This window comes from Procambarus clarkii, chromosome 54 (assembly GCF_040958095.1).
Source record: "Procambarus clarkii isolate CNS0578487 chromosome 54, FALCON_Pclarkii_2.0, whole genome shotgun sequence".
Classification (NCBI taxonomy): Eukaryota; Metazoa; Arthropoda; class Malacostraca; order Decapoda; family Cambaridae; genus Procambarus; species Procambarus clarkii.
The window spans coordinates 4,281,722-4,304,948 of record NC_091203.1 but is presented as its reverse complement, the minus strand read 5'-3'; the positions used below and the strand labels follow the sequence as shown (position 1 = coordinate 4,304,948).

General features: G+C 37.0%; 1 protein-coding gene across 1 annotated transcript in view; it reads right to left on the bottom strand.

Annotated features, from left to right (window-relative positions):
- Positions 1-623: 623 nt before the first annotated feature.
- Positions 624-23,227, bottom strand: part of LOC138352597 (nicotinamide phosphoribosyltransferase-like) — a 174,184-nt gene continuing 151,580 nt past the window's right edge. The window contains exons 11-13 of the mRNA XM_069305087.1: positions 7,139-7,221; positions 4,810-4,998; positions 624-1,031 (exon numbers count right to left, since the gene is read on the bottom strand). Of these exons, the coding sequence (XP_069161188.1) occupies positions 897-1,031; positions 4,810-4,998; positions 7,139-7,221 (407 nt within the window). The 3' untranslated portion in view covers positions 624-896. The remainder of the gene's footprint in view (positions 1,032-4,809; positions 4,999-7,138; positions 7,222-23,227) is intronic.

Below are 23,227 nucleotides of genomic sequence, written 5' to 3'. Positions count from 1 at the left end.
TTCTACCGAGTGTATCAAGTGCCGCGCGACCGGACGGCACGTGCGCACACCCCAGGGAACCCCCCACAACCCTGTGTGACTGCATACCTGTGCACCACCTGAGCAGGTGGGTCTAATGAGCTCACCTGCTCAGGTTCTGCGCACGGTCGTAGTCGCACTTTACACTACTTATAGGGGGTAAGGGCTATAGTGGGTAAATATAATTTTAATCCTCGGTACCATATTTATTACTTTTGAAAAGCTATATGGGTAAAGCTATGGTAGGTAAAGGCTCTTGTGGGTAAAACTATAATGGGTAATGTCAATAGATAAAAAGCTATGATGGTAAAGGCTTTACTGGGCAAATCTATAGTGGGAAAAAGGTATAATGAGTAATGCTTTAGTGAGTAAATGCAATTTTAATTCTTCAGTATATCTGTAACTTACAAATAAATTTTAAGTCATATGGGTAACAAGAAGCATAGAAAATATGATATAAATTACTTTGTAGAGCATAATAGATTTAAACACCTTGGTAGTTCATAATAGGTTTAAACTCCTGGTAGCTCATAATAGGTTTAAACTCCTGGTAGCTCATAATAGGTTTAAACTCCTTAGTAGTTCATAATAGGTTTAAACTCCTGGTGGCTCATAATAGGTTTAAACTCCTTGGTAGTTCATAATAGGTTTAAACTCCTGGTAGCTCATAATAGGTTTAAACTCCTTGGTAGTTCATAATAGGTTTAAACTCCTGGTAGCTCATAATAGGTTTAAACTCCTTGGTAGTTCATAATAGGTTTAAACTCCTGGTAGCTCATAATAGGTTTAAACTCCTTATTAGTTCATAATAGGTTTAAATACAACAAAGTTCTTGAAGCCTCATATAAGGCATCCCTCTCACTGATGCAAACACCGATCTAATAATCTCTGTCCTCCTCCAGGAACCTGATAACGTCGAAGTCGTTGGGCACGGTCTGTGCTCTCTCCTGGATGTCTTGGAGTGTGTAATCCATCAAAAGTTCTCCGTTCTCAAACACCGGAACAAGTAGGTCCTGAAATATAGAACCTGGTTTAGAATTAACAGTTCTTGGTGAAAATGGTAATGATCTTACTAATGCTAAATTCAAAGTTTTTATTAAAAGATTTTTGGGAGCCCTACTTTTCAATATTTCCTGTATATTCAAACAGTGTCCATCAACACGTGTCCATCAACACGTGTCCAAACATAGTGTCCATCAACACGTGTCCAAACATAGTGTCCATCAACACGTGTCCAAACATAGTGTCCATCAACACGTGTCCAAACATAATGTCCATCAACACGTGTCCAAACACAGTGTCCATCAACACGTGTCCAAACACAGTGTCCATCAACGTGTCCAAACACAGTGTCCATCAACACGTGCCCAAACATAGTGTCCATCAACACGTGTCCAAACACAGTGTCCATCAACACGTGTCCAAACACAGTGTCCATCAACACGTGTCCAAACATAGTGTCCATCAACATGTGGCCAAACACAGTGTCCATCAACACGTGTCCAAACACAGTGTCCATCAACACGTGTCCAAACATAGTGTCCATCAACACGTGTCCAAACATAATGTCCATCAACACGTGTCCAAACACAGTGTCCATCAACACGTGTCCAAACACAGTGTCCATCAACGTGTCCGAACACAGTGTCCATCAACACGTGCCCAAACATAGTGTCCATCAACACGTGTCCAAACACAGTGTCCATCAACACGTGTCCAAACACAGTGTCCATCAACACGTGTCCAAACATAGTGTCCATCAACATGTGGCCAAACACAGTGTCCATCAACACGTGGTCAAACATAGTGTCCATCAACACATGGCCAAACACAGTGTCCATCAACACATGGCCAAACATAGTGTCCATCAACACGTGTACAAACATAACGTCAATCAACATGTGTCCAAACACAGTGTCCATCAAAACGTGAACAAACATAGTGTCCATCAACACAAGTCTAAACATAACGTCCATCAACACGTGGTCAAACATAGTGTCCATCAACACGTGTCCAAACATAGTGTCCATCAACATGAGGCCAAACACAGTGTCCATCAACACGTGTACAAACATAGTGTCCATCAACACGTGTCCAAACATAGTGTCCATCAACACGTGTCCAAACATAGTGTCCATCAACACGTGACCAAAAATAGTGTTCAACACGTGTTCTAATATAGTGTTCATCAACACGTGTCCAAACACAATGTCCATCAACACCTGGACAAACACAGTGTCCATCAACACTTGTCCAACATATTGTGCTATTACAAACTCCCTGATCTCCGACAGAGGACAACTGTACCCATCAATGTTGCATGTCTGCAAGAGTGAAGAGCTCGTATTAGCGCCCAACCTGCATCTTACATGGCTGCAACCTCTGTATGTTGCATGTTACACAACCTCGCCAACACCAACCCCCCGTACAGCTTTACCACCAAGTGATGGCTTATGTAGGAAAATCCTTCCAATATTATGAATTTCAAACATTCACGATGATGCGTAGACTGTGACCTGGAACCGATGCATATGTCTGAAGACATTCTTGACTTTTATCCCGACTTCAACACCAGCTCCCATACCGTTAGGCCAACCTGTCAATCTGTCATCACAAAGTGACAGTATCAATTATTACTACAAATGGAAGTACAAATTATTAACTTCCCTAGGACATGTATATTACATGCGTATGTTCTAAATGTACATAATGCAGATGTACTAAGGCTTTGGCTGCCATATTTTAGGACTAGGATTGCTTACGTGGATATTAAGTCGCAATTACGTGGATGAAAATTAGACACTCAACCCACACATCTGAAAAATAAAAGAAGCGACGACGTTTCGGTTCTTCCTGTACCATTAGCAAGTCATGTTACCTTTGCATGAGTTAATAATGGTCCAGGACGGACCGACATGACAATTATATTTTTTCAGATTTGTGGGTTATGTGTCTAGGGTTGCTTATTTATGCCTAGGACTGGTTCTTAGGCTTATTATCACTGTTCTATTATTTGGTTTGCTCTTTATAGTGGTCCATTGTATAAAACGTAAACCTCTTTTCGATACTACAGCCCAAATTTGGTCCATTTGATTCATAGTAGCTATAGGTTCTCTCTTTTTAGAATATGGGTTGATTTGGCTATTGTTTCAAAAGCAAAGTGTCCCTCGAAAAAAATCTGTAAATCTGACACCCTTGTCATCGGTTGGCATTTGTACTTCCCCAAATATTATATCAGGGATTTATAAAGAGAAAAAATCATACTTACCAAACCTACTTGTTACGCTGAAGTGTAACCAACTATAATGATAAAGGGTTCCCAGATGAGTTTTATGCACGGACTACAACAACGCCTATCAGATATGGGGAAGAGAGCTCTGCTCTTTTCAAACATATGAATTCGATAGAATTTTTTATTCGATAGACTGGGGGAATTTTATTAGTTACCTAAATTTACCTGGTAACATGTATTAATATACGCCACAACATTCACTTCGACAACGACAGGAAGCCGGCGGCTTGTCAAAAGTTTTCCATTTGTCCTGATGAGTAAAGTGTACTAACATAATTGTGTTTGAAAGAGGGTAGAATTCATATATATATATATATATATATATATATATATATATATATATATATATATATATATATATATATATATATATATATATATATATGTCGTACCTAGTAGCCAGAACTCACTTTTCAGCCTACAATGCAAGGCCCGATTTGCCTAATAGGCCAAGTTTTCATGAATTAATATATTTTCTATAATTTTTTTCTTATGAAATGATAAAGCAACCCATTTCATTATGTAAGAGGTCAATTTTTTTTTATTGGAGTTAAAATTAACGTAGAAATATGACCGAACCTAACCAACCCTACCTAACCTAACCTAACCTATCTTTATAGGTTAGGTTCGGTTAGGTAGCCGAAAAAGTTAGGTTAGGTTAGGTTAGGTAGGTTAGGTAGTCGAAAAGCAATTAATTCATGAAAACTTGGCTTATTAGGCAAATCGGGCCTCGCATAGTAGGCTCAGAAGTGAGTTCTGGCTACTAGGTACGACATATATATATATATATATATATTTCTTTCACTAGATAACTGATCAACATTTCTTCATTAGATAACTGATCTTGCCATGATCTATCCCTTTAATAGGCTGTTAAACGGAGCTAGCGACGAGACATTTATTTCACCGTTACTTTACATTTGTTTATGTAAAATATGATGAATATTTGAGTACTGAATGGATTTATGCGCCCCTTGAGGGACCCGTAATATAAGAGGGTAGAAATAGCCTAACCTTGTCTATCATTTTGGGATGTATTTTGTTATCTCAATAAACTTCCATTAACTTGAACCTAGCGAAACATGTGACTCGATCCTTCCCCATTTCTCATACAAGCAGCCACAGCCTCATATTTTTATTCTTTTGAAAACGGTCTTAGTTTGAACAACGAACCCGACGATTTCTGAAGAAAGCGCTGATGTTACATTTCCAATCATGCAAGTTCCCTCATCCCAAGTTAACAGAATATTGTATAACTATACTCGTGAAAGTACATTTACTGTACTCTGATCTTAACGTGAAAGATCCGAATCCCACTGACATTAGAATGAAAAAATCGATTTGGAATCTAACATAAAAATCCAGGTAGCTGTCTGACTTTAGTGACTGTATGATCAGGCGTAATAAACAGGACCTAATACCCATCTGACCTTAAGACGAAAAATGAGTTCTAATTCTAACATTACCGTGTACATACCGAATCCGTGTCAGTGCCTGACCTTAGTGGAGTCACCCTTGCCGGCCTGCTGAGTGGTGTAGAGACCGTGGTGGTGATGGTGGAGGGAGAGACGGCCACGCTTGCTATCCTTGCCGGAGTCGGTGACGGGCTGCTTGTACACGTCGACGCCCTGCCCGCCCACCTCCACGTAGCTCACCTTATATGCGCACTTCTGCGTGTCTCGATTAATCTATAACAACCAATGCCAGGGAAGTGTTGTGTGATTCTAATGAAAAGAACTCCTTTAATGGCTTGGCAAAATAATATTTTTGACGGTTACCCAAAAGCCGTAACGGTCACCAACTCGTCCTCTTAAAAATAACGTCACTTTTCGCTCGTATGCGTGTTATGGCCAAATTTGGATGTAATTAGAAATGAAGTTGACTCACAAAAGTGACGTACTGTTCCGTTTTCTGTTTGAGTAGTCAGGCTTACTCGGAACGGTTAAGAGAGGAAACTTTCAATTCACGTTTTTCATAACGTTTTGAAACTTTATGAGAATTTCCTACCCACCTAACCTATCAGAGGACCCTTAACTTACTGTTGTTAAAAAAAAATCCCAAATTTATTTTCATTTTTTTTTATTTTCAAATTACGTCCACTTTCGGCCATACGGGCAAACGGCCAAAAGCGACGTTATTTTTAAGAGGATCGTGTGTTATTATTGATCTTGAGACACCAGCCCGTGGGCAAGGATGAGCCACATTTGACCACAATATCAACCAAATATATATACACCAGTTAAGGTATTGGTTGTAAGACTCAATATTATCAGCCGAAGCAGACTTTAGGCTAAGTTTGATAACGAATTCATACATCAGGACAGCGAAATTATAACTCTAAAGATACAACATGGGACATGAAGAGCCTCACCTGCCCGTCGTTACTGTCAGGAAAGCCCGGGAAGGCATCAATCATAACACCACTGGCACTGAATTATCATCAATATCTCCAAGTCGTTTATGTTTATATACATAATACAGTCAGTAAAACAATTCACAATTTGCACTGATTAATTCAGAGAACAAAATATTTCTTACAGTATTTATGTTATCTTTTTATGAGGACTTCCACCATAACCTTTGTTCTTTATTATCGTTATTCACTTGAACGTTTATCGTTATTAACTTGAAATTTCAACGCCAATTATCTGAACTTTCATCATAATTACCCTGAATTTTTACCTTTATTAACATGAACTTTTACCGTTATTAATATTAACTTTCACCATTATTACCTTGAACTGTCAACGTTATTAACATGAACTTTCATTATTTATTTGACTGAACTTTTATAATTTATTAACAGGAACTTATAACATTCATCAATTCGAAATTTCAACGTTATTAAACTTAATTTTCAGTATTTATTAATCTGATCTTTCATCATTTATTTGACGGAATGTTTATCATTTATTTAACTGAACTTTCAGCATTTATTAACCTGAACTTCCAGCATTTATTAAACTGAACTTTCATCATTTATTAACCTGAACTTTCATCATTTATTAACCTGAACTTTCATCATTTATTAACCTGAACTTTCATCATTTATTAACCTGAACTTTCATCATTTATTAACCTGAACTTTCAGCATTTATTAACCTGAACTTTCAGCATTTATTAACCTGAACTTCCAGCATTTATTAAACTGAACTTTCATCATTTATTAACCTGAACTTTCAGCATTTATTAACCTGAACTTTCAGCATTTATTAACCTGAATTTTCAGCATTTATTAACCTAAACTTTCAGGATTTATTAACCTGAACTTCCAGCATTTATTAACTTGAACTTTCAGCATTTATTAACCTGAACTTTCAGCATATATTAACCTAAACTTCCAGCATTTATTAAGCTGAAATTCCAGCATTTATTAAGCTGAAAGTGACGATATGTAATATTGGAGCCCAAGTAAGCCATTGTATCAACATGTAATAATTGAGCCCAAGTAAGTTTTTTTTTCTTTTGAGGAGGGCAATTTTTTATATAATCCGGAAACATAAAGCTAAAACCGAACCTAAATATTTATAGGACTAGTATAGCACATAGCTGTAAATATATTAGGCCTCATATAGCATGTATTAAGCCTAGGATGGTTAGGTTAGGTCATATTAGCAACAAAAATATACAAATGTGTCCAGTTTGTCCAAATTCAATAATACTCATTGTCATAATAATAGGCTGCTCCTCTACAGGTCCATCAGGACATATTGGTACTTTTGACCACATCGTTACTACTTTCTAAGAATTTTCATTTTAGGGGATAAGCTGCAAAAAGGAGATATTGGAGAGAGTTAGCAAACGAGAAGGAAAAAAAGGAATTCTTACCTTCTGGAGCAATGCGGCTCCGGCGCCAAAATAGGTGTTGGCTGTGCTCCAGTTGTGGTTCTTGAGGTGCTCAAGTGTAGACCCTGCAGCAAGATATATGTTCATATAAACTCTGTTGACAGGTACAGGAAACCTTTATTTAACTGTTTTATCAATGTCCCTTAGGCCATGGGTGACGAACCTATGGCACTGGTGCCAAGAGTGGCACACTAGCAAATTTTGCTGGCATGCAAAATGCATCGCCGCTCCCTTGATTCTTTAAATCCAACCCGTAATAAATAAATAAATGTAACTAGAATGAAATAAAGGTACAAGAATGTAACAACTCTTGTATATAACTCAAAGAATAATATGAAGATTATCATAACTGCGAAACGAAGCAGTGAATAAGTTTTCACAAACCAGGAACAAAAGGAAGTGTTCCCAGATGTCTCGCATCAGCAGGAACCAGCTGGAAGATTTTGAGAACAAGTGACACGTTCTGAATTCATCACTCGTCCCAATGTTCTCTTCAGTAAATGACAGAACTAAACGAGTATCAATGATCTACTAGATATCTTTGGGAAGACAAAGATCTACTGTCAAAGTAGATCTACTGTCACAGTAGATTTTTTCTATGAGATTTACAAACGTACCAAAGACATGTGTCACTCTGCTTATATTTGTCTTCTGTTGTTTGTAAATGAGCACTAGGCATTTGGTGATATAATAGTAAATATGTAGTTTAGCGGTTCCACGAATATTTATTTTTTCGTAATAAATATATTTGATTTGTATTGAATGACTAATCAATCACTACTACATTATTACAGTTGTGAATTTTTAGCATAATGTCATCTCAAACAGCTCAGATAAAATTTGCAATTGACGGAAACAGTATAAAAAATTGTCAGGAATCGTGGACAGAAAACTTTGGTATAATAAAAAAAAGGATGATGAAGCATCAGGCATCAGTTGTGTGCAATACTTCTTCCGTAAAGCGACATGATAAAACTGTTCATAAACGGCTTTGTGATAAAAGTGAGCAAGAATACATTGATCGAGAAATCAGCAACACAAAATATAGTCGAATGTTTAAACTAATAAAAATTCAGGTTGTTGAAACTAACGTCTTAGTTGTTGCTGGGTTTCAGATGACATAGATAATTGATAATCGTTGCAGACCACTCAGTTATGAGGTATATATGTTAAAGAATCGTGGCCAGAATGTGCTCCTTTTCTTTTCGACCGGTTTCCAGCAAAAGACAAAATTAATCAGCGCATTATGAATATACAAGTGATTGAAACAGTTAATAGATCAAAAATTCAAGTTGGAAACTAACATAGCAGAACAGCTAACAAAAGATAACGGTTCTTGTAAATTCCCATCAATTTGTCTTCTTGATAGCACTGACGCTACGTCATCAGCTATCACTTAAAATCCCCACTTCAGTACGGGTGATTAATGACGTGAAAAAACTGGTTAACTTGATAACGTTACTTGAACATACCTCACGGGCTGAATTATACCAGGCAGTAGTAGTATTGTCTAAACGACAGGTTGAACTTTCCAAATTAGTTGCTGTGACAACCGATTGTGCACCCTAGCATGACTGATACAGAAACAGTTTTGTATGTTTGCAAAATATGCTAGGCATTGCTGTTATTATATACGATGAGGCTTTGTATATAAAAGCTGGCAATATGAAGACATATCACATGAAGAAGTGATGAAAATTTTAACCAAGATATTTAATTATATTTCTACATATGCTTTAAAAAAATTTTGTCAGAATTTACTGACCTCGGTGACCTCAGTGTACACTGGAATACTATATATAACAATATCTTAGGAGAGGTTGTCCTTAAAAGATTTGTTGAGTGATTGAATGAAATTCGCAAATTTTTTTGATAAATGAAACATTTTCTTTTTAAAAATTATCTGAAGCTGCGTTAATTTGGAGACGCTTTTTTCACTAACTTCACCTCACAGGTAGTCTGGTAGCAGAGTGGACAGCGCACAGGACTCGTAATTCTGTGTGTGGGAAAAATCTGCTGGGATTGATATAAGAGGAGACTACCAGGGACTTGTACTGAACTAAATTAAAAATTTACTGTCTGCAAATTAATTCAATTAAAATCTCTAGCTAGGGTTGTAAATCCTAGTTCCTCTTTTCCTAATGACAGACTGTGGGCTGTAAGGGACAGGTGGGGTGAATGACTTTGTTGATAGAAGTTCCAGTCCACCTGTAGACAGGGATCTCACATCAGCTTGTATTTTATACAAGGATAAGATTTAATAAATTCAGTTATCTGACTGAACACTGGCTCTGTTTAAACCAGGGATTTAAACATACATAGTCTAACCTAGCACCTTAACTATTAACAGCCAATATGTACTTATACTATAAACAACAAATTAAATTGTAAAAGTATAATAAATGACCTTAAATGTAGTCTAAATACTGTTAACTAAGTACTAGAAATTATATTCAATTAAATGAACTTATATGATAACTTAAAAAATAACTAAGCAAGCAATCGATAACCTAATTTATATATTCAAGTATATATGCAATGTATTTATTCACTTTATACAGTTAGCTTGACTGAATCTTTTCCAACACTATGGACACTTGTGAGGTTTTTACTTATTGAGGCTGAATTCTTTTCTGACCCAATGGACACTCACGAGTCTAGTGCTGGATAATATTCACAGCTACACTACAATTTTAATAAACGTACCGATGAATGAGGCTTTGCCTCGCTTTATTACCGACAGACAGATTTATAGAATATTAAAGTTATACAAGCACACAATTGGCCAATTAATACGCTACTGTAATAAACTTCAATATACTTATCTGAAGCCGGGTGCCTGTCTGACAAGTTTGCCAGACTGATTAACTCTCTTGTCGAGTTTAGGCACTATATTTTGCTACAGCGTTGCTGTATGATGATCTGGTAGCGTTGCTACGTGATTGTCCCTGCAGTTGCAGAAGAATGATCGGATAAAGAGTAGGAATGAAGGTGGAGAAAACCGTGTTCACTGTGATCTCCACTATACACTCTTATTTTATATAAATGTTGTAGGATTTTCCTTGTAGATATTGTCCAGGTACTCCCCCAGTTCTAGAGAGTGTTCACTGGCGATAAAAATATTAGATAAGGTGTCCTTGAGCTGGTAATGTTCGCTAAGGATCAGTCACTTGTTCACTCAGTTGTAAACAAACGCGAAGTCCCTCGAGGCATCGTCGTGGGCGCTTCTCGCCCCCGAGATGCTCCTCCCTCTCCCTTGAGAGGTAGCTTTCAATGAATATTGATTGATTATTTTTACAGTCTAGACTTATGATTAAGATATGATGTGATTATAATATAATTAGATATAAGATTTAAAGATTATAAGTAGTATTTGAAAGTACCACTGAATCTTATTAAGGATTCTATATTATCCCTACCGGATGTTGAATAAATGTTCCAATAGTTTTTTAATTAACAAATCCTTCTAGAAGCTTCTGGATCCTTGAGAGATCATGTACAAAGTCACGTAGGCATCAAAAGGGCCCTGTTGCGTACGTGTTCATGGTGCCATTGTCATCCAGGATCAAGCTATATAATGAATCTATAATGATTCTAATATGATTTTGATACGATTTAGATATGATTTTGATATGATATAGAAATGATTTAGAAATTATACATTTCTTAGATGATTATTAGATATGGTGGGTAAAAATTTCCCACATCTTCCAGAGGGAGAGAACTGGCACAGAGTCCAATACTTAGGACAATAGTAACCATATGTATTTATTTACTCTCCATTGGATTGATAATACAAGTGCAAATTTTGCTTGCACTTTTGTGCTGCTGTCCGTTGTGGACGATTGTGTCTGTTAGGAGTCTGTGGGTCTTGTGGAGTTAGAATGTCTTGAGATCTCTCAGGATCTAACTGCAGCTGGCTCACTGATTCCATGTGGATGAGTTTGTCCAATGTCTTCAGGGAAGTTGTTCCTTTAGACAGGATTTTGACTATTCTCAAAATCCCCTGACTATCTGGATGGACTGAGACAACTTTACCTAATGGCCAGTCAGCCCTAGGGCCATCACTGTCTACCAAGACAATATCGCCAGGTTGGAGATTAGCTATATTATGTGGGACATTGGCCCCATAGTGATGTTCTAGTAGAGATGTAAGATATTCTTTTGTCCAAACATCATTCCATTTTTGGATTATGCTGGACAGATGCTTATACCCCTGAACCAACTCGCTCTGACCCACATATGAGGGATCTCTGATCTCATCATCCACTAGAGATGGTACTGGAGTCAGAAGTCTTCCATACATTAGGTGGGCAGGACTTAATGGCTCATGTTGAGTAGGATCCTCAGACAAGTAAGTCAACGGCCGGTTATTCACCCTTGATTCTATTTCCGTGATTACTGTCTGGAGTTCTTGAAGATTGATTTTCTGACGGTGTAGAGATTTTCTCAAGGATCTTTTTACAGTTCCTATTAACTGTTCATAAAATCCTCCGTGCCATGGGGCTCTCGGAGGGATAAATTTCCATCTGCAATGACGCTGTTCCAGTGTGGAAGTAACTGCAGGATGGGAACAGATTTCCCGTAGACATGCTTCTCCAGCTACCAAGTTTGCTCCGTTATCTGAAATCATCAGCTTAGGGCATGATCGGCGTGCTGCGAATCTGCGGAAAGCTTGAATAAATGATTGAGCAGTCATATCGGGTGTTACCTCTATATGTACTGCCCTGGTGGTAGCACAGGTGAACAGACAGATGTATGCCTTGATAGGCTGCTTATCTGCAGTCCCTGTTAGATATATTGCTCCTGTATAATCTACTCCTGTCGTTTCGAAAGGTTGTAGATTGACCACTCGTTCCTTTGGTAGGGGTGGTGGCCCTGGATAAGAGCAAGTTCTTGCATCGTACCTTCGGCATATCATGCAATTCTTTAAGATTGATTTGACTGACTGTCTTCCCTGAGGAATCCAGTACTGCTGTCTGATTTGTGTGAGTGTGTCTAACACTCCTCCATGTTTGATGATTTGTTGATGTGTATGCAACACAATCAACCTTGTGATCCAATGATTTTTTGGTAAAAGCCATGGATGCACGGTATCTAGATTGATATCTGCGTGTTTAAGTCTCCCTCCACAACGCAGAATGTTGTGATTTTCTTGGTCTATCCACAGACCGAGATTGTGTTTTAACTTATGCGGAAGATTTTCATAGTTATTCCCATAAGTTTCTCTCTGGGCTTGTCTTACCCAATAGATAAGTGCATCTGGAAAAGTGTATTTTATACCTTTTTTCCTGAGATAATGAAACACGTTCTGCGTTACATTGATTAATTTGATGAGCGAGGAGTAACGAGTACAATCCAAGACTGATATTTGAGCTTGCTGCCTGGTGGTAGTTATGGTTTGTGTCGTAATGACGTGTGGCTTTTGTTCAGGCCAACTACCATTCACTAACCATCGAGGCCCATGAAACCAAATATCTGCCTTTGCAAACTGTTTAAATGTCATACCTCTTGATAAGATAAAAAAGTACCTAACTTCATCTATTTAGTTTCCTACACTGAGCTTTAAATTTGCTCTGTACCTAGTGGTACCCAATCTCCTAATTTTTATGTAATATCAAACAACCTTATCATTGTGTTCATTGCTGTCTTCTTTTATGTGCTAGCCATATGCTGTATTGTGACTACCAATTTTTGTCAACTACCATTCAAGCTGTCATTGCAATCAATCTTATATTGTTTCTGCTGTATTGTGCCTACCAATTTGTTGTCAACTACCATTTTAAGCTGTCATTGCAATCAATCATAGCTACCTATGTGCTTTAATATACTGTACCTATAATTTTCTCATCTTTTTTTTTTTTTCATTCCATGTAATCTGTTATCATTTTTTTGTCTATAAATTTTGCAAGTATTTACCTCCTTAAAATTTTCTTAGATTAAGGACCTGCCCGAAACGCTGCGCGTGCTAGTGGCTTTACAAGACTGTAATTACCATAATTGTATCCTCACATTCCTTATGTACATTCTTGTATATGCATAAATAAATAAAATAAATAAATAAATAAAGAGATCAGCTGGATTATCCTTTGTTGGTACATGCAACAATTGAAAGCCTGCGGAAATTTCTTTAATTTCCGAGACGCGATTTTTTACATATGGAGTTGGACAGTTGTCGTTTCGTACCCATTGTAAGACAGCTTCATTGTCAGACCATATAATGACATCTTTGATGTTCATGGTAGACAAGACTTGTTTGATATGCACTGCTAAGCGTGTGCCAGTTAGCAGTGCTGTTAGTTCCATCTGAGGCAAAGTCCTCTTTTTTAATGGAGCGACTCTGGCCTTAGAGGTGATAAGATATGATTGATTAGAAGTCACTAAGTAAGCACAAGCTCCAAAAGCTTTGGCTGACGAGTCTGCGAATGCATGTAGTGATACTTCTTCATTTTCCTCGACTATGTGTCTCGGAAAGATTATCTTTTCAACTAAAGTTTGTTCTTGAGCCACTTCCATCCAAGCTTTTTGTAAATGGATTGGTAGTGGATCATCCCAACCAACCTTAGCCTTCCATGCTTCTTGCACCAATAAACGCCACTTGATAGTCAAAGGATTTAGTAGACCAAGTGGGTCGAATACTTTGCTAACTTGTGAAAGTAAATCCCTTTTTGTAGTGATGTTGTAATTTACTGGCACAGATTTGATCGATATTGTGTCCGAGATTAAATCCCAATCCATACCTAACACCTTTTGTGATTCTGGTACGTGATATTCAGGGTAATCTCTTGCTATTTGATTATTCAATGTTGCATTATTAGAGGCCCAAGATTGTAGTGGCATGTTGGCACCTTGTAGCTCCTTGTTGGCCTCTTGATATAATTGTAAGAGTTCAGTAGTACTGTTAACTGTCCCTTGAAAATTATCTACATATAGATTTTGACTGATTTCAGTCTTACAGGGACTTGATGATTTCTTCAGATGAGTATCTAGAGTTGCTTGCAATAGAAATGGACTACTTGTCGCCCCAAAAAGAACTGATGAGAATCTGAAAGTCACTACAGGACTATTGACATCTTCTGGGTTCTCTACCCATAGAAACTTAGTGAAGTCTCTATCTTCTTCCTGCAAGCCAACTCTGAGAAAGGCCTTACTTATATCTGCTGAATACGCATATTTGTTAAGTCTAAACTTCAACAGTATGTCATACAATTTCTGAGTTAGACTTGGACCTGTTTGCAAACAATCATTTAGACTGGTTCCTTGGGGTCCAGATTTAGAGCTACAATTAAAAACTATCCGTAAAGGAGTCGTTTTTGATTCTCTCATTACAGCCATGTGTGGTAAAAAATGGCCTGTTTGCTTATTGTCATGTTTCATGACTTCGATGAATTTATTCTTTAATTGTTGAGCAATAATCTCATGATAGAGTTTTAAATGCTCAGGCCTTTTTCTTAGCTTTGCTAGTTGAGATTTAAATTGACTGTAAGCCATGTGATAATTGGTAGGTAAGGTTTTATGGTTGATTTTCCATGGTAGCCTTACCCAGTACTGTCCATCATGGTACTGTACAGTTTCTAAGTATTGATTGTATGCACAGACATCATCAGGACTTGGTTGTTCAGGGATTATTCCTATGGCATCAAGTTCCCACAATTGATGTACAGATTCTAATCCATCATCAATCATGTGGGGGATTTTAAGTGGTGACTGTTCTTTGCCTAGTCATGCCACTATTACAGTTTCTGTATGATGTGATTTTTCAGGAGTTGAAGGTTCAAGATCTAGTATAGGTCCTGTCATCAATATGCCTCCTGCTGATTTGAGTATATTCATACCCATAGATTCTTCTGATCCCAGAATGAATCGATGATAGTAGTCAGCTCCAATCAGGATTCCGATATTCCCTATGTAGTCAGAATCAAGCAGAGGATCTGCTAATTGTATTCCTTTTTCTTTTAGGAATTTAATTGTGGCTGTCAGACCAGTCACTTCCATTTCAGTAGGAATTTTATCAACTACTATGGCTTCTACTGTCCTTTGGGATGTACCTAGACAGACATTGAGTTTTACTACTGGAAAGGTTCTACGACCAGAATTAGTAAAAAACCCTGATATGGATGTAGATACTTGCTTTGAAGATTTAAGTTGTAAATCTTCTGCCATCTTTTTACTGATAAAGGTTTTCTGTGACCCTTGATCAAAAAAGCCTCTAGTTGCAATACAAATTTCTTGATTGCATAGTTCTAGCTGTGCAGTAGGCAATATGGCTGTTGTAACAATTTCTGTATCCAAGTCGTTGACATTGCTCATTACTGTACAGAATTGTATGGCTGTAGTGGTATTATCATCTTTGGGCTTTGCCTGAGATGCAGGTTGATTATTGGAAGTCTGTGATCTGGATTGAGTGTTAATATCACCACAGAGTGCTGTGTGATGTACACTTTTATGACAATATTGGCAGTTCTGCAATTGAGTGTTACACTCACTTGTATCGTGCTTCCGTAGACAACGGATGCACCTGTTCAGAGATTTCAGTCGATCGATTCGACTGGCACGGCCTTCATAAACTGTGCATTGATAAATGGTATGTGCTTCTTGACAGAATAAACATTTTGGGGCACTTGTAGCTCCTTTTGTCTTATCTGTCTTAGGAGCTTGGTTTCCTACAGTTCTGTTAACTGTGGGGGATATAGCATAAGAGCCAACATTATTCAGTTTCCACTTTGCAGAAGAGGAATTTTGTTGCCTTGATTTTTGACTGCCATTTTGGACATTTCTGTTTTTGTCCGTGGATTCACTTTTGGGGATTTTTTCTTGAGATCTAAGTTTTCCTCGGCTTCGTAATCTTTGTACGTAAGCTCGAAGTCCATCAATGATTTGGCTTTGTGATAAGATGTTGGTGTTATAATGAGTGCATAGGCTGTCTATGACCTCATTTGGAAGTTTCCTTTGAATGATTAACTTTATAAGCCACTCTGCATCTCCTACAGGTACTTTTGTACTGAGGGCTTTGATGATTGATTCTATAGACAATCGAAATGATTGTAGTGACTCATAACTTTTATTTGGAGAGGGTAAATCCAATAATTTGTATGAGAGACGTGCAATTGCAGTCTCCTTATCACTGTAGTTATCTTGTAACAACTGTAAGGCATGGTCGTAATCATCATCTGTTAATGACAAATTAGCAATGACCTGCCTTGCCTCTCCCCGTAACTGGCCTTGCAAATATTGAAACTTTGTCGCCTTTTTGAGAGAGGTCTTGGAGTTTATTATAGAATCAAAGTGTCTCCAGAAGGTATCCCAATCGTCTTCTTCCTTGCCCTCAAAATATGGTAATTGTACCTTTGGGAGCTCTGCGGCTATATGTGTGATAGTTGCATTTCTCTGTTGAGTGGATGAGCTCACATTGGATTGGGTTTCTGCTTGAGATATTTGTTTGATTAAAGGATCAAGTTGATCTTGGGTTTTATCTTCATACATTGTCATTTCAACGACAATTTCCTGAAGTTCCCTTCGGGTTAAATCTGCATTAGCCATTTCTGTTAGATAAATCTCTGCATGGCGTTTGATTTGTTCATACTTCTCCACAGCTGCTTTTACTCTGGTATTCAGAATTATTAAATCAGGAGATGGTTGTCTAGCCAACTTTTGACATTTGTCAATCAGTTGAGTTAGGTGATCTTGCAGACCATTAAGTGTCCTCCTATTTCCTGTTTCAGCTGCTGGTGGAACACTGTTAGCCATTTTGACCTTTTCCGAGTTTCGAAGATTCCGAGATTTTTCTCTTTTTTCTGATGAATATGTATGATGTTAATGTATTTTGATAAATGAGCTTTCCTGTCTACTTAGGTAATGATTCCAAAGATCGTCCTTCATTTCCTCCCTGGAATCTGGTTGTAGCAGGTGTTCAATTATCAAAGTACTGTAATAATTTGATTTGTGACCCGAATGCACGAATGCACCAAGTTGGTAAATCTTGTAATAATTTTTTAAAAATAGTAAATGGCACTATTTTTGCAAAGTTATTACAAAATCTGTTACCATAATAATTGTTAGATAAAATACAGTAGAATGTCTACTGGTTTTACCTGTAATAGGGTATGATATAGTTGATTATAGTTAGATTGTAATGAAATGCTCTTACAGTGATGATAACACTTTTTTAAAGAATATTATGTAATGAGCAGCTCTGAAAATCAGTAGATTAGAGATAATGCTAGATAATACACTTAAATATATATGTAATGTTACCACAATGAGGTAGGTAATAATATGATTAAGATGCACTTGTGTCTGTGACACTGATATACTTAAGTACTGTGGTTTCTTAACACTGAACAGTATTAGTATGCTATGAATGCTTACTAGTTAATGGATATGGTGGCTTAAGCCACTGCTAACAGTTTGTTTACTTAGATATATGGCTATGATAAATATTGGCTGATAGCTAGGTTAGGCTAGAATATGTAAGAATTATTCCATTGCAAAATCAAGAAGTTTCTTATGTATTTGGCATTGAAATATTCGGTAAACGAATGATCATAAATATCTAGGTATAAAGGACCAATTAATATCTAGGTTCGAAGAACCATTAATGTGGGAAAAACCTGCTGGGATTGATATAAGAGGAGACTACCAGGGACTTGTACTGAACTAAATTAAAAATTTACTGTCTGCAAATTAATTCAATTAAAATCTCTAGCTAGGGTTGTAAATCCTAGTTCCTCTTTTCCTAATGACAGACTGTGGGCTGTAAGGGACAGGTGGGGTGAATGACTTTGTTGATAGAAGTTCCAGTCCACCTGTAGACAGGGATCTCACATCAGCTTGTATTTTATACAAGGATAAGATTTAATAAATTCAGTTATCTGACTGAACACTGGCTCTGTTTAAATCAGGGATTTAAACATACATAGTCTAACCTAGCACCTTAACTATTAACAGCCAATATGTACTTATACTATAAACAACAAATTAAATTGTAAAAGTATAATAAATGACCTTAAATGTAGTCTAAATACTGTTAACTAAGTACTAGAAATTATATTCAATTAAATGAACTTATATGATAACTTAAAAAATAACTAAGCAAGCAATTGATAACTTAATTTATATATTCAAGTATATATGCAATGTATTTATTCACTTTATACAGTTAGCTTGACTGAATCTTTTCCAACACTATGGACACTTGTGAAGTTTTTACTTATTGAGGCTGAGCACAATTTCACAAATATTGGGATCAAAGAAATCTTTAAATAACAAACCGACTCTCCTGTCTAATAACGATGGTCAGCTTTCAGCCTCTGATTCTGCTATTGAGTTCAATAGGTTCTTCTCTTCCATTGGTTCATCCCTTGCAAATGATATTCCATCTTCCAGTACTGACATTAAGGACTATCTTACAGGTAACTATCCACAGTCTCTGTACCTAAAGCCTATTAACTCCACTGACGTCAATGAGATAATCCTTTCCCTTAAAACCAAGTCTGGTGCCCTTGAGGAGATACCAACTTTAATTTACAAAAAAGCCTCCAGATCTTTAGCCCCTGCTATTGCTTTGCTCCTCAACAAGTCACTGGAACTCCAAACCTTTCCAGATATTCTAAAAAAAGCGAGAGTAACGCCTGTCCACAAATGTGGTGACCCCACAGATGTTAACAACTACAGACCTATATCAATCCTGCCAAACTTGTCAAAAATTTTTGAAAAACTTATATATAAGCAGCTTTACTCATATCTAGCCAAACTCAATATACTTAGCCCTTGCCAATATGGCTTCAGACCCAAAAAAAGCACTAACGATGCACTTATTAGTATGCTTAACTCGATTCATACAGCTCTTGATAAAAAGGAGTTCCCTGTTGGGTTATTTGTGGACCTGCGTAAAGCTTTTGATACTGTCAACCACCATAACCTTCTTCTTAAATTACATCATTATGGAGTCAGAGGACACTCCCTACAATACCTCGAGTCCTACCTTACTGACAGGCTCCAATATGTTTCTGTGAATAATACAATTTCTCCCACCCTACCCATCAACATTGGTGTTCCTCAGGGCAGCATACTTGGCCCTCTCCTCTTTCTCATCTACATTAATGACCTTCCAAATGCCTCCCAACACCTCAAACCAATTCTATTTGCTGACGACACAACCTTCATTTACTCCAGTCATGACCCTCTTGCTCTAAATGCCACAGTAAATACTGAGCTAAATAAAGTCCATCTTTGGCTAACTGCCAACAAACTCACCCTTAACATTGACAAAACTTTCTATATTCTGTTTGGCAATAAATCCTCTAGTCTTATAAATCTCAAAATAAACAATACCCAAATTTGTAACAAATTAGATGGCAAATTCCTTGGCATTCTCATTGACCACAAGCTGAATTTCCAGGGACACATTCTAAATATATCAAAAAAAGTTTCAAAAACTGTGGGCATTCTTTCTAAGATCAGATATTATGTACCACGCCCTGCCCTGGTGACTCTCTATTACTCCCTTATCTATCCTTATCTCAACTATGGTATTTGTGCTTGGGGTTCTACTACCCAAAATCACTTACGTCCTCTAATTACCCAACACAAAGCCGCTATTAGAACAATATCCAACACTGGCCCCAGACATCACTCGATACCCCTACTCAAATCTCTGAATATGTTAGATATTAAGTCACTGCACATTCTCTCATGTGTTTTATACATATATAAAACGCTAAACTATAATGCCAATCCTGATCTTAAAAGCTTCATAGAAGGTTGTAACAGAACCCATGAGCACCACACCAGAAATAAATACAGTTTTGATATTCCTAGAGTACGTCTTAATCAAACTAGAAATGCTCTGCAAATCAAGGGGCCCAGAATGTGGAATGACCTTCCCAACCATGTTAAAGACTGTACCTCTCTCAACCAGTTTAAGATAAAAACTAAACACTACCTAATAAATTCCCTGTAATCTACCTCACTCCTCTATTGTCAACCCATGTCTGTTATTTTCTTTTTTTTTTTTTTTTAATCAACACTGTTTGTCAACCTATTGTATTTGTGCTGCTTTTTCAGTCATGTTCCCCCTTTTTTTATCTTTATTTGTATTTGTTCTCAACACTTTTTATTCTTTATGCTCAATTAGTATTAAGTTCTAGATATTAATGTTTTTCTTGCCCGAAACGCATTGCGTAATAGTGGCTTTAGGCATTGTATGTACTAGCTCTATCTATATATCAATCCATTAATGTAACATCACTTGTATGTATATACCTTACCTGAATAAACATCTGAATCTGAATCTGAATCTGAATTCTTTTCTGACCCAATGGACACTCACGAGTCTAGTTATGGATAATATTCACAGCTACACTACAATTTTAATAAACGTACCGATGAATGAGGCTTTGCCTCGCTTTATTACCGACAGACAGATTTATAGAATATTAAAGTTATACAAGCATACAATTGGCCAATTAATACGCTACTGTAATAAACTTCAATATACTTATCTGAAGCCGGGTGCCTGTCTGACAAGTTTGCCAGACTGATTATCTCTCTTGTCGAGTTTAGGCACTATATTTTGCTACAGCGTTGCTGTATGATGATCTGGTAGCGTTGCTACGTGATTGTCCCTGCAGTTGCAGAAGAATGATCGGATAAAGAGTAGGAATGAAGGTGGAGGAAACCGTGTTCACTGTGATCTCCACTATACACTCTTATTTTATATAAATGTTGTAGGATTTTCCTTGTAGATATTGTCCAGGTACTCCCCCAGTTCTAGAGAGTGTTCACTGGCGATAAAAATATTAGATAAGGTGTCCTTGAGCTGGTAATGTTCGCTAAGGATCAGTCACTTGTTCACTCAGTTGTAAACAAACGCGAGGTATCGTCGTGGGCGCTTCTCGCCCCCGAGATGCTCCTCCCTCTCCCTTGAGAGGTAGCTTTCAATGAATATTGATTGATTATTTTTTCAGTCTAGACTTATGATTAAGATAAGATGTGATTATAATATAATTAGATATAAGATTTAAAGATTATAAGTAGTATTTGAAAGTACCACTGAATCTTATTAAGGATTCGATATTATCCCTACCGGATGTTGAATAAATGTTCCAATAGTTTTTTAATTAACAAATCCTTCTAGAAGCTTCCGGATCCTTGAGAGATCATGTACAAAGTCATGTAGGCATCAAAAGGGCCCTGTTGCGTACGTGTTCATGTTGCCATTGTCATCCAGGATCAAGCTATATAATGAATCTATAATGATTCTAATATGATTTTGATACGATTTTGATATGATATAGAAATGATATAGAAATTATACATTTCTTAGATGATTATTAGATATGGTGGGTAAAAATTTCCCACACTGTGGTCCGGGTTCCATTCCCGGACCAAACAGAATCAAATTGGCAAAGTTTCTTTCACCCTTAATACCCCTGTTACCTAGCAGTAAATAGGTACCTGAGAGTTAGACAGCTGTGACGAAACTGCTTCCTGGGTGTGTGTGTGTTTGTGTGTGTGTGTGTGTGTGTGTGTGTGTGTGTGGAAAAAAAATAGTAGTTATTAACAATTGAGAGGCAGGCCGTAAGAACAAAGCTCAACCCCTTTAAACACAACTAGGTTAATACAGTTAAATGACTTGAACGCCAAATTACATGGATCTGGGAAAACACTTGATGTTAGATAATATAAAAGTTTTTGAAACCAAACTTAAATTTTTTAACCCGATGTCGAGAATGGAACATTCAAGTATTTTCCAAACCTTATAAAACACAAATGACAGATCGAATGCGTAAGAAAACAGACATTCAGAACCTTCAAATGCAATTTTCGAGCATCATTGACTCAACAGCTGATAATTTTTCTTTTAAGATCTGCGGCATTCAGGTCATTTGAAGAAATTACAAAATACATAAAGTGTGCAGACAGTAACATTAGACAAATTAAACCTGGAAATGTTGCAGTGGATTGACATGGATAATTTTTCGATGCAGTTGATTTACAAAGCAACTAAATTTCAATGCACAATTTTGTTGACTAAAACTGACTAGGAAATATTGAAAGAGATCAGTTAGTGACTGAATCAGTGTAGAAAATTTCAGAAAATGAAATTCAGAAATTGGAATTCCATTCCTGAAAGTTTTGAGTGTGAAAAATATTGCAGTGGCATTATTTACAGTATTTTCACCAACATATTTTTGTGAGAAAATCCGTAGGAGCCGTGATGAGGGTTCGAACCTATGCGCTGTGAGTTCCCAGGCACGCAGCACATTGGTTCGAACCCTCATAGCAGCTCCTACGGATTTTCTCATTGATGCATCACGATAGTGTGATTACGCTCTGTATATTCATGTGAGTAATTATTTTCAGTCATGAACTTTGTCAAGTCTAATTATAGGAGTAGACTTAATGATTAAATTAGTGCTGCAGCATAGCTCTCAAAACAACCAAATAAAAGTGTGATATAAATATGACGTCGTTGGTGGGGCAGCAAACATCTCAAGAATAAAATAACTGTATTTTCTTATACGTTATTTTCTGTTTTATAATTTTAACTAAAGTGTATAACTTCATATTCACATTTCTTGTTACTTATAAGTTACAGTACAAATTGTATGTAATAATTTGTAATAATTTTGAATTATCTGGTTAAAAAATATATATTAATAATTTTCAACAGTTAAAAAATTATTTCATATATAAATATATATATATACAGAGCACCACTTGGTTTCCGAACCCCTTGGGGACGAGACCCGTCGGTTAACATGTAAGTTCGTATACGAGAAATAGAGGGGAAAAAATAAACTAGAAATGTAAAAAGAAATTTTTCCGAAAAAATTTACGAAAAAACTCTAGGGGAAAAAATCGACAGGTTCATAGCGTAAATGCGACCGTGTTTTGTTTGTACTCACCAATAAGTGAAGTCCTGATCCGCTTTATAAAAGTCCTTAATTGTTCCTAACTGATTATTAAGACGTCTGGCAAACATCCTCTGGATGTTTCCTGCCAGCCTGCCAGCCTGCCTGCCAGCCTGCAGGAACATCCTGCCAGCCTGCAGGAACATCCTGCCAG